This window comes from Nicotiana sylvestris, chromosome 3 (genome assembly GCF_000393655.2).
Source record: "Nicotiana sylvestris chromosome 3, ASM39365v2, whole genome shotgun sequence".
Lineage (NCBI taxonomy): Eukaryota > Viridiplantae > Streptophyta > Magnoliopsida > Solanales > Solanaceae > Nicotiana > Nicotiana sylvestris.
The window spans coordinates 206,806,083-206,818,907 of record NC_091059.1 but is presented as its reverse complement, the minus strand read 5'-3'; the positions used below and the strand labels follow the sequence as shown (position 1 = coordinate 206,818,907).

At 36.2% G+C, this 12,825-nt stretch overlaps 1 protein-coding gene across 1 annotated transcript; it reads right to left on the bottom strand.

Moving 5' to 3' along the window:
- Nucleotides 1-8,586: 8,586 nt before the first annotated feature.
- LOC104243662 (protein DETOXIFICATION 16-like) lies at nt 8,587-12,390 on the bottom strand. Its single transcript, XM_009798885.2, has 8 exons — nt 12,003-12,390; nt 10,453-10,997; nt 10,259-10,345; nt 10,096-10,152; nt 9,775-10,013; nt 9,179-9,297; nt 8,972-9,058; nt 8,587-8,891 (listed from the first exon to the last, which is right to left on the bottom strand). Exons 1-8 carry the CDS (start codon nt 12,297-12,299, stop codon nt 8,832-8,834), a joined length of 1,491 nt encoding a protein of 496 aa, XP_009797187.1. The 5' UTR covers nt 12,300-12,390; the 3' UTR covers nt 8,587-8,831.
- Between the last annotated feature and the right edge of the window lie 435 nt (nt 12,391-12,825).

Here is a 12,825-nt window from a genome sequence, read left to right as displayed (position 1 = left end):
TTGGTTAAGAGCCCCGAGGGCTCGAGTGTGTTTCGGATGTGTTTCGGCAAGTTTTGAACTTAGGAAAAAGTTGCAGATTTAGAGAAGTTGCAGGTCTCTGAAGCCAGGTCTCGCGGTCCGCGGTGTAACTTCCCGGCCGCGGTGGGATTTGTGCGGTCCGCGGTGAGCAAGGCCAAGCCTCCGTGGCCGCGCTCGATTTCTTGCGGTCCGCGGTGGAGCTTCGCGCCGCAGTCCTTTTTATGCAGTCCGCGGTGGAGCTCCGCGGCTGCAATCCTTTTTATGCGGTCCGCAGAGAGGGTCTGAGAGGAGTATATTTAAACGGACTTTTCAGTTATTTTTCACTTTTCAAAACCCCAAAAACATAAGAGGCGATTTTTCAAATAACCTTTCTTCTCCAAATCAATTGTAAGTCATTTTTAACTAGTTTTCTTCAATCATTAACATCTTTTAAAATAATTTCAACTTCAAATCAATTGTTTTCATGGGGGAAATTGGGTGTGGGTGTTTTGGGTAGAACCTACGTTTTTCACAAAAATGAGGATTTGGACCTCGATTTGAGGTCCGATTTCAAAACAAATTACATATTGGAGCTCGTCGGGGAATGGGTAATCGGGTTTAGGTCCGAATTTCGGGTTTGGACCAAGCGGGCCCAGGGTCGATTTTTGACTTTTTGGGGAAATCTTTATAAAACCTATTTTCATGCATTAGAATTGATCCATTTAACATTTATTGATATCGTTAAGCAAATTGTGGCTAGATACAAGCGAGTTGGTGGTGGAAACAAGAGGTAAAGCGATAGTTGAGGCTTGAATTGTATTTGTTGCATTGAGGTAAGTGTTTGGTCTAACCTTAGCTTGAGGGATTAGGAGTTGTGTCCTATTTGCTATTTGCTTCCTGTCGAGTATGACGTATAGGCATGGTGATGAGTATCTATACGTTGGTGTCAAGCATGACCGTGAGTCTTATATTGTGATTTTCACGATTTCGTTGTATTATTCATGCCTTGGTTAAGATTTCTAATTGTTGTATAAAGTTTGTGGAAAGAATTGTGACCTATGAACATTGAGGAGCGTTGGCTCAAGTTGTATAGCGAAATTGTGGAAGTATAAGTGACAATTGAACTTTTAGAGCATTGGCTCGAGTTGTGAAATGAGTTGTGAAAGTATAAGTGATAATCGAACCTCTAGAGCATTGGCTCGAGTTGTGAAGTGAATTGTGAAGTAAAATTGAGAAAGTGAAGAGATCATTATGTTGTCACCCTTGCCGGGCTATTGTTGATTTATTTGTGGTTCCCTTGCCGGGATTTAATTGTTTAATTGTTGTTCCCTTGCCTGGATTTAATTGGTGACTTGTTGTTCCCTTGCCGGGATTCTTATTGCAAATTTTCATTATTTTCTTACCCTATTATTTGTGATTATTATTTGGGTGAGGAAGAGAGTTAAAGCACGAAGGGTGATGACGTGCATTGTTTGTTATTGTGAGGAAAGTGTGTAAAAGCACGAAGGGTGATGTCGTGCCGCACGATGTACCATTCCGTGCCGATTTTATTGATTATATGGTGAGGAAAGAGAGTGAAAGCAAGAAGGATGATGTCGTGCACATTTTTATTATATGATTGCTTTGGTGGGATGAGAGTAAAAGCACGAAGGGTGATGCCGTGCATTTGTTGATTTCTGATTCTTTGTTGATATTCGAGTTATGTTGTTTCTTTCATTACTAGTTATTATTTGATTTACTTCGAGGTTATAGATTCCCTTACCCTATTTGCCTTGTGATTGTTGTTTGGGTGAGGAAGAGCGTAAAGCACGAAGGGTGATGTCGTGTATTGTTTTGGTGAGAGAGAGTAAAAACACAAAGGGTGATGCCGTACACTTGTTTTTTTTTTTGATTTCCTAATTTTTATTGATAACTGTGTTACGGTTTCTCTACACTAAATTACTGATTTCCTGTTGATACTTGTTGTACCTCGCAACATGATTTCTCCTTCTTATTTCCGATTGAACTGTGATGATCCTCATATTTAATTGTTGCTCTTCTGTTGCTACTCGATGTTTCCCCGCAGCATGTTTTCCCCCTCCCATACTTGACTGTATGTGACTGTTTCTTTTTGTACTTCTTTTCTGCTATATTTAGTTAAATTGCACAGGTTTATGTGGTAGTCTGGTCCTAGCCTCGTCACTACTTCGCCGAGGTTAGGCTAGACACTTACCAGAACATGGGGTCGGTTGTGCTGATACTACACTCTGCACTGTGTGCAAATCCAGGGGCAGCTTTCGGACAGTAGTTAGAGTGCTTCCTTCAGTCCACCCGGAGACCCAAGGTAGACCTGCAAGCGTCCGCAGGCCCTGGCGTCTCCCTCTATTTCTATTTCATGTTTCATTTCCTCTTGTTCAGAAACAGTGTATTGTATTTTCTTCAAACCTTGTATGTAGTAACTCTTAGACAGTCTGTGATACTGTGACACCAGGTTTTGGGGTATTTGAGGTTTTAAAAGTTGTAATAGACGTAGCCTTAAGATATATAATTGTTGACTTCCGCTTATTTATTTAAAATTCCGTTTTTATCATATTATCTACTTGTGTTTGTTAAAAGAGGCAAAAATAAAAGTGTAGCAAGTAGTTAAGGTTGGCTTGCCTAGCTCCCATTAGTAGGCATCATCACGACTCCCGAGGGTGGGAAATCCGGGTCGTGACAATATATATATAGTTTATATGTATTAGATAAATAATATATATACTATATTAAATTTAAACACAAAATAAATTGCAAAGAAATATTCAAGGGAATGTCTTATAATTTTTATTATTACGACATTAACAAAAAATGGCAATATCTTTCTTAGTCTTCTTCCCCCCAATGGAATGAGCACAACAAGGTACTAATACCACCATTAAAAGGAAAAAAAACTAAGGAAGATGTGTCAAAATACAAGTTACATATTAGTCTATGTATTATATCTAACAAATCTCATAAATCCTTCAAGGTCCGGAGGAATTTCGGTTGGTGGTGGTGGAAAAGAAGCTTGTTCATCACACCTTCCGTGCGAAGCAGCATCCTGCGCAAGTTCCGCTAGCATTTCTTCATAAGCTTCGTCTATCTCCGGTTGTGATTCTGCTAGTCCAAAATTTCTTCTTTCCGAACGGATCCAATCTTTGAAGAGTACTGATTTTTCTAAGCTCTTCCTCATAGACGCTCTATGATCACCGATTTGAAGTCTCGCTTGACTGAAAGCGCTTTCCGATGCCACTGTTGAAGCTTGAACACTTAAATTATCTCGAGCCATCCTTGAAAGAACCGGATAATGTTTTTGTTTGTCCTTCCACCATTCCAAAATATCGAAGGAGCCGTCGGGATTCTCCGATTCAATTCCTTGCGACAAATAAACTTGAAACTTATTTAGTTGTGAACTATCACCAATATTATCACCTTGAGAACTCTTGAACTCCGTCCAAGAACTAAGGGCTTTTAGGCCCGCAGTTCTTTTAGATGATTGCGAACTAGACGAAGTAGGAGTTGGAACATTTGGTCTAGCATGATCTAAGGTAAGTTGATAAGCATTATAAATTGTTTGAGCATTTATTTTAATTGAGGCTTTTGCATCTCCAAGTGTAGCAAATTCCTCAGCTGAAAGTGATAAAGCGTTATAAATTTTTGAATACCAAAAGTGAGGATCTCCTAATTTCATTATAGGATTTAACACTGCTGCAACACCAAAAATAGGGGGATAGGGAAAAAATATTTTTTAAACTTAGCTTTCATAGAATTAATAGCTTCTTGATAAATTACCCCACCCTCTGAAAATTGAGTAAATAAATCTGCAAGTGCTGCAATATAAACTAAACTGTTAGAAATAGTAGGATAATATTGCCCAGATAATTCATTTGTAGCAACATAAAATTGTTCTAAAAAGTCTACAAGCATTTTAACATTAGTCCAATCTTGATTTGTAAGGTGATCATCATCATCATCAGCTACACGAGCATTATACGTTGCGCTTATTGGGTTTCTATATTCATATGCAACAACTAAACTTTCATACATGTAATTTCATCTAGTCGGACAAGGTTTAGGAACCTTTCTTTCTCTAAGGCCAATTCATCACTTTTTTAAAATAGTCTCTAAGTCTACTTCTACGATTTGAATAAAAAACCAATTAAGAGCCATTTTAACCTTTTCAATTTTTACATTTAAAACTTTCATACCAGCACCGATGATTAAATGGTAAATATGACAAATACATCTAACATGAAAAATATTACTAAATGCAGGATTTAGTGTAGTTGTAAGCAAGTCTATAGCATTAGTGTTACTAGAAGCATTATCTGTTGAAACCGACATTATTTTATCTCAAATGCAAAAATATCTACAAATATTTGCAACTGTATTAGCAATAAACTTACCTATGTGGCGTGAATTAATTATTATATAAGTAATAATGCGCTTTTGCATTATCCACTCCTCATCTATCCAATGACTTGTAACAGTTAGATAATCATTGTCATTACCACTTCTACCAATATCAATAGTAATAGCAATGCGACAATCTATATGAGTAAATAAATAGCGCAAATATTGTTCATATTCATGTTTATATTTATAAATATCGCTCTTTACGGTTGCGTGAGGCCATCCTTTATAAGTAGGATTATAAACTTTTCTAATATAAAGCACAAAATGAGGGTTAGAAGGAAAACTATAGGGTAAGCACATAACAGTAACCATTTTTGCCAATTCTTTACGATCTTTATTTGGATCATAATATAAAATGCCACCGGTAACATTATTAATTCCCGGTTGAACTAGATTTGAACCTGTAATAGGGTTAAACGTAGTATCTACACTTGTCCCCTCTTGCGCAGCTTTCATTTGTAAATATCTAGCTTTATCTCTGAGGTGTTTCAATATGTGTCTAGTCAAACTAACCGTACCGCTACGGTCTCCAGTATATTTATGAGTCATCAAAGACCCACAAGTTTTACACTTAGCCTTATTTTGTTCTCTTAGTTGAGTAAAAAAGTGCCAAACAAGAGATGTTTCGGGCCGTTTAGAAGGTTTTCTATTAAAAGTAGGGGTTACCACAGAAGGGTCAGGCGGGGCATCAGTTGAGTTATTAACAGGACTAGTAGGTGTATCATCTAAATCCGGTTGCGTTTCATCTAAATCATCATTTTCAAAGATAGTTTGATTAGGATAAAGAGCATTCATAACTTCTTCATTTAATTGTTGACCTGGTGCAACATCATGGCAAAATTGACTATCAGAAAATTAAAAACAAGGGTTATCACTATCAAGAATAACAGGTGGAGGAGGACGGATAACAGGTCTGGGTCGGGGAGTCGGGGGAAGAGTAGTAGCTTGGCGACTAGATTCACCAATTTTAGATTTTCCCTTACCCTTACCACCAAATATTTTTTTCAAAGAAAAGTCCATATTAATTATAACTATACTAAATAAAATAAACAAAACTATAATATTAAAACTTAAGAGTTGAAACGAGTTTACCGAATTGACGAACAACTTCTTGAAAATTGAATATCGTTGAAGATTTGAAAACTTGAATACTTCAATTCACCAACTTCACAATTTTTCATGAAATTACAATAATAAAGTAAGCAATTATAGAAGAAAATTAGAGATATTGATGAATTTGTGAGTAAAAATGAAAGAATGAGGGGGTATTTATAGTTGAGAATAGGGAAAAAGTGTAATTATAAAAAGTTTGGGGGCCAAATGGCTATTTTAAAGTGCCAAACAGCTAAAAATGAATGCCAACGACTAGATTTTAAAAATCTGACCGTTGCCCATTTTAAAATTTTTTTTTAAAAAAAAAAATAGCCGTTGGGCCCGTTTGAACCGGCTCAGGCCCGCCTGCCGGTCCCGGGCTCACGGGCTTTTTGGGAAGGACCGGCTCGCTATGGGATTTTGCACCATTAGAGACCAGCCCGTTTGAACCGGCCCATTTGGCCCGTTTGCCTCATTTGGCACGCGGGCCCGGCCCGCAATACACCCTTATTTCGGATGTATCTATCATTAGATGCTCTGCTATTGTAGAATTCAATAGGCTATAACTCGCATCCTCTCTTACTACAATTTCATCGACCTGAAAGTCTCTATATCTCCCATAGCTATCCCAATTCTCATTCAGTTGAAGCATAATTGGGATTTTTGACATAATTGCGCTTGTTACAGAAGAATTGTAGCTAATTTAGTCACTTTTGATTTGTGAAATCAGAAAAACCAGTGAAACAGAGTATTGTCGTAAAAACAGAGTAGTGAATTTTGGAGAGAAACAGACGAAATTTAATAGCGAGATTTGTGTTGGATAAAATCTGGAAGAATCCTTAATATCCCAACATTTATGTGCCTATTAAAGGAATTGTACAGCAAACAGGATTCTGTTTTTAATGAGCTGTTTATATTTTGTAGAAAATCTGTTAGCAGGGCGGGTAATTTGCAAATTATGAACATTTTTTGTAATATAGTTTCCTATATGGTATATGAACGAAAATTTCCCTTATGTAAAGATCCCTTAGAATAATCACGGAACACGGTCCCAGTCATCTCACAAGTGGCCCGTGGACTAATGGGCATAATTTGGGCCTAATAATGAATGGACATGGGCCTGAAAAATCTCAAATATGATGTCTTTGGTTCAAACCTTGACCGATTAATAAGGGGTGAAATTCAAAAAGGGAAATTTACCTAGTTATACTATAATAGAATTTTTTTTATTATTTTTCTTTAGGTTCATTAAAAATTACATTCTCTATCTATATTTACTACTTATACACAAAATCTTAATAAAGAGAGTATTTCTTAAAATTAGGATGTGCCCCCACGTCTCCTCTATCCCCTCCCTCCTGTATTCAATTATACAAAGCCCTTCTATTACGTTTTCATCCCATTTTCAAAAAGATTTCAAAAGATTTATTTCTCTTTCATACAAATCAGTTCAAATCTCCCCCTCTTTATACAAATCTGTCAATATTATCTCTAAGTTTGCAGCAATAAAGGGACGTTCTCCATTGACAACCATTTAAAAGTTTTGAAGCTTTGAATTAAATATTTGGGTTTTACGAATTTGTGATTTATTTAGATTGGGTGTTCTTGCAAAGGATTGAGAATGTACTTTGGAGTTTATATCTCAATTTTACGGGAGATTGGTTAAATTTAGAGTTGATTTTAGGTAAAATTTCATATTGAAACCCGAAGAGAAGAAGTTTTACAATTGTATCACGATTGTATGATAATGGTATGATAATTGTATCGCAATTGTGTCAGAATTCTTTCACTGTATTGAAATTGAATTATTATTGTATCTGATGCATCAATACATGGATACATTATACAATACAAGTATAATAAAATATTTGTATCAGAATGGTATCAGTTTTAATTGGTTTATATGTTTTTTGCATGTGATGTATTCTTCCTCTTCGATTTTCAATCTGAAAATAAAAGTTATGATTATTGGTGATTTTGTGCTGATTTTTATAAAGCTTACCGCTGATTTAGGCGGAATTTCATATTGAAACTTAAAGAAGAAGAAGAAGTTCAAAATTATTTCCGAATTGTATTATAATTATATGATAATTGTATATGAATTGTATATAATGCATCAATATGTAAAACAACTTGATACAACAGTAATACAAGTATAATACAGTATTGTATAAGAAATTTACATAGATTATTCCAGAATTGTATTAAAATTGCCTCAAAAGTTTATTTGAATTGTTTTTGATACATCACTACGTGAAAACATTACATGATGTAATTCCTAAATATTAGGTTTGTCCATTTGTGGAATATATGTTAAGCATATATATAGAGACTTATCAAGTAGATTGAAGATTATTGCGCCTACTCGATGAGATGATGAAACGAAGAAAAAAAAAAGGAGAAGGACAAAAAGCTTGGCAAATGCGACCTGCCACTCAACCTTCAAATAGTAGTCAAATTTCACTTAAATCTATGTAGAACAAGAGGGAGATAAAAAAAAAAATAAAGGATATAATTGAATTCCTTAATTAAAGACATTAATAATGGGATAAGAGCCTTTTAAGGTGAATATATCCAATTTGTAAAAAAAAATCTAGATAATTTTTAAAAACTACAAAACCTAGAGAAAATGGGTAAATAAGTTTCTATTATTGTATATATAGGAAAAACAAATAGCCACAGTTTCAAAAAGAATCGAAATTTAGGCATTTTTCATGTAAAGATAAATATGAACAAAAACACTATTCAAAATTCAGAACTCCCGCATAATATGCTAGAAGTTCATACACAAGTGCTTCAATCTCCAGTATATTATGCTGGAACTTTCCGTGTGTTGGAGTTGCAGCATAATATGTTGGAAGTTCATACACAAGTGCATCAATCTAGTATATTATGCTAAAACTTTTCGTGTTACAGCAAAATAATAGCTATTTTTCAATGACTTTGCAAATGATAGCTATTTTTTAATTACAAGTCCAAAAACTGGCTAGCACGTGCTATTTGACATTGATAAACCTACCTCCTACTTAGTTCTCCAAGATCGAAGGGTACATACAGTAATATTTTAACAATAATAACAATGCCTCAGTCTCAAACATATATATTTTCAATTTTGAAGAATTTGTATTGGAAAGTAGCTTAAGTTTAGATTAAGAAAGCCATTGGCCTTCTTGCTTAATAATAATATGGCACAAAGCAGAACTACATAACTAGATCAGTGTTCCTTTCTTAGATTTCTCCTAGATGATAAACTGTCCAACAGGTCAAAATCTTTTGTTTAGTTATGACTTATGAAGCTGCCTTTATTCAAGTGGATAAAAGGTGCACATTCAGTACACTGCCTCCACTGCTAATGTTGTTTCCTCAACTCTCTCTTGAGCTTTCTGTGCCTAAACAACAAAAAACTTATCAGATTTACGGGAAAATCCTCAAGTAACCAATGAGTTAGGCTCGGCGGGGAGTTGCTTACTTCTTGTTCCCAGTCAGCGCGCATTGTAATGAAAAGAAGAGACAACACTTGTACTAGGAGTGCACAAATAATACCCAACCATAAACCCTGTTTGTAATTGCAAAGAAAAGAAAAGATTAATCAAATCTTTATGAAAGTGAAGTGAAATTAATTTCACCTTCAAGAGGCTAAGAATCTTTACAGTACTAGTGATAGTAAGATGGTTACCTTCCCTCCGATGTGAAGAGCGAACGCCATCAAGACAGCAGAAGGAATTCCCACAAGATAATAGGATCCGAGGTTAACAATTGCCCCTATCTTCTGCCATCCAAACCCTCTTACAGCACCTGTATGTGAAATATGCAAGCTCCTTATCAACAACACATATCTCACTCGTTTCTTCTTAAACTACAAATAAAACGCATGAATTATAGACCTTGGCGTAACTGGTAAAGTTGCTACCATGTGACCAGGAGGTCACGGGTTCGAGCCGTGGAAACAGCCTCTTGCAAAAATGTAGGGTAAGGCTGCGTAAAATAGACTCTTGTGGTCCGGCCCTTCCCCGAATCCCGCACATAGCAGGAGCTTAGTGCACCGGGCTTCCCTTTTATCATGCTCGTGAATCATAGAGATTGACAATTTGTATTTTTTTAAAAAAGGATCTTAGAATAGTATTTACTCAAAGGCAGATATGCAAGATTTTAAGCAGTGGGTAGGAAGTAATATTCTTTGTATTTACTACTCCTAGTCGCAAAGGATACAAACTTAATGTATTAATTCTATATTTTTAGGAAAAATCAGTTGCAACATTTATAAGTGCGAACCTGAGAGAACACATTGAAGGCCATCCAAGAAATTTGATGCAGCAAGAAGTGGCATCATCGTGGCGATGTATCTAACGACTTCAGTCTCATTGCTGTAAGCATATCCCCATATGTTACGTATCAGTATCAAGACCAATCCCAACACAAATCCCTCCGTAACAGCCACCGCCAGTACAACATAGAGCGCCAAACGTGCAATTTGAGGATGACCTGCTCCTAGTTCATTTGACACCCGTGTACTGCAATGCACAAAACATGTCTAGTTCACAACTCTGTTACAAATTAATACAAACCAAAGTTATACATGTTCGGATGACTAACCTTATAGCAGCACTCAGTCCAAAAGGGATCATCCAAACTGTTGCGGCTGTATTAAGACTAGGAACCAATGAAGCGTATCAGTAAGTAATGCATGAAAATGAAAGATTTTGCTTGATAAACCAATCGGAAGGTACTGCATTAAACGAAGGTGAATAATTCGAACCAGACTGAGAGCACCGCGGTTTCCAACTGTGGATTTGGAAGAAGGCCAGAAAGCAGAACCATTAGCTCAAATGACCACATTTCTAAGCTGTTGATAATCATAAAAGTAGACATGTTAACAATCAATAAATACACTAGTTGTACTACTTTTCTTTTTCGTGTTACTTCTGGGTAAATCAAGAAATGTAGACTGACCAGACCATGATGGCCGAGGGAATTGCGAGTCTAATGAAAGTAAGCATATCCTTCAGAGCTTCTTTTGACAGTCCTGTCCAAGTCTTTGCACATGAAGGGGAAAACTTGACATAAAGAGCCAAAAACAAAAAGTTAAGCCAGTAAGAGATGGAACATGCAAGAGCAGCTCCTTTGCCACCAAGGCCAGACTTGAAAACCAAAATCCAACAGACAAGGATGTGGATAAAAGTTGTAACTCCAGCACATAACACCATAGGGATGACAATACTTTGTGTTTGTAAGAATCTTACAACACATTGGAGCAATCCATAAGCGAAAATACCGGGGATAAAATACAAGGCATAATGACCGGCTTCATCTGCTATACTAGGATCTTGGCCTAGCAACTTCAGAATAGGGCCAGTGTTTGCCCATATGACCGCAAGAGGTATGCTTACAAGTGAAAGTATAATCATTGCTCTCTGCATGTGAATGCCAAGCATATGATACTGCTTTGCTCCATATGACTGCCCGCAAAATGTGTCCAGTGCACTTGACATCCCCATCTATTTGTAAACATGATAAAAGAATTTCATCAGAAATCTAGCCGTATTAATAGGATGTAATGTATTTTGATGTCATAAAGAATTAAAAAAGAATCTTGAATTGTGCTCTATTTTCTTCCTGACTGTGAAGAGGGTGTTTTCAATTCCACGCAACAGAGCAATAACATGAATAATGACGACTTAATCTCGTGTCTCCAATTTTAAGATATTTACACTAACAACAACAAAAATATGCAACATGGTCAGTGCAAAGTGATAACAGATTACTAATTCTTAGCTTCTGAAATCACCAATTATTCGGAGCAATATCCATACATTACTAATACTAAAGTAAAGATTGTGTAATTTCTAGGCAAAGGATATCCAAAACCAAATGATGACGCACCACAGGCCCACAGCTACTGAATCAAGTCCTTTTCTTTTTGGGCATGTTTGATCTACCTGTAGGGAGCCTTGGAGTAATTAGTAAAGTTATTGCCATATGTCCAGGAAGTCACGGGTTCGAGCCGTGAAAACAGCTTCTTGCAAAAATGCAGGGTAAGGCCGCGTACAATAAGCCCTTGTGGTCCGGCCCTTCCCCGGACCCTGCGCATAGCGGGAGCTTAGTGCATCCGGGGGTGTTTAAGCCCGTATCAATAATCGGGCTAACCAAATACTCCGTACTAACACGTATCCTTATGACACTAATCTTACTAGAAAGTTAAGGGAAAATCTCATTGAAGAAATGGCAAAATAATACCGAGGAAGCAAGAAGAACAAGCAGGAAAGCAGGATACGGAGCATTAAAATTGGACAAAAAATTGAGGTAATAGGATTTAATAAGTGTTCTGATAACTAGCATTAAAATGGAGTGATTCTAGAGATTCGACCAAGTTGAAAGAAACACACAACATAGTTTTTAAGAGGCAACAGATAAATTGGATGCTTTGAAACTACAATTAGTATTGCTATTTTCATTTGAATGTTTAAATTGAAAACTAGAAGATATAAAAGCTGAAAACTCACCAATAGGCTAATACCAGTAACAGAAGTAAAGGAAGTAGCCATAGAAGCACCAGAGAGAGGCAATTTTCCAAGATGACCAACAAACATAATGGCTATAAGCTGTAAAGAAAACTGCAAAAGGGTTACGCTCACTAAGGGTCCTGCTAGCCATACTTGCTTCTTTACTTCCTCTACAATCTGTTCCTTGCTAAAACTACCATTAATATTTCTTATTTCATCAAAAAGACTCTGCTTTTCACGGTCGTCGACGATCAATGGCGTCTTGACAGAGGCTGATTTTTCATATTCTCCTTCCATTTTGGTCCCCTCTGTCGTCTTTGCTCTGGACCTCTCCTCTTTAGCTCTCTCTCAAAGTCTCGAATACGCAGCCAGTGGTAGAAGGAAATTTATAGTAGTAATTAAAACTTGCGGTCAATAATGGAGATTGAAATTTTGTTCTCCACGTAAAACTCACACGAAATGGGACAAAAGAATACTCTCACCGTCTCACAAATGTTTGGTTGGTGGGATAGGGGTAATTTATCTCGAAATAAAATATGAAATTATTCTATTTTATGTTTTGTTATGTTTATTAATTAATTTCGAAAACTATTTTGGATTAAAATGATAGGATTAGTTATCTCATGTTATGGAATAACTAACCTCATAAAATATTTTTATTTATCTCATCCTGATAACCAAACGATCCCTCACCTTCGCATTTATGTGCCAGTTTTTTTTTTTTTTCTAACTTTGTTCCAAAAACCTTTTATCTAATAAAAACAATCTAATTTTAAAATTATAACGAGTAAAATCGATAAAGGTTAACTTATGAAATTTGTAA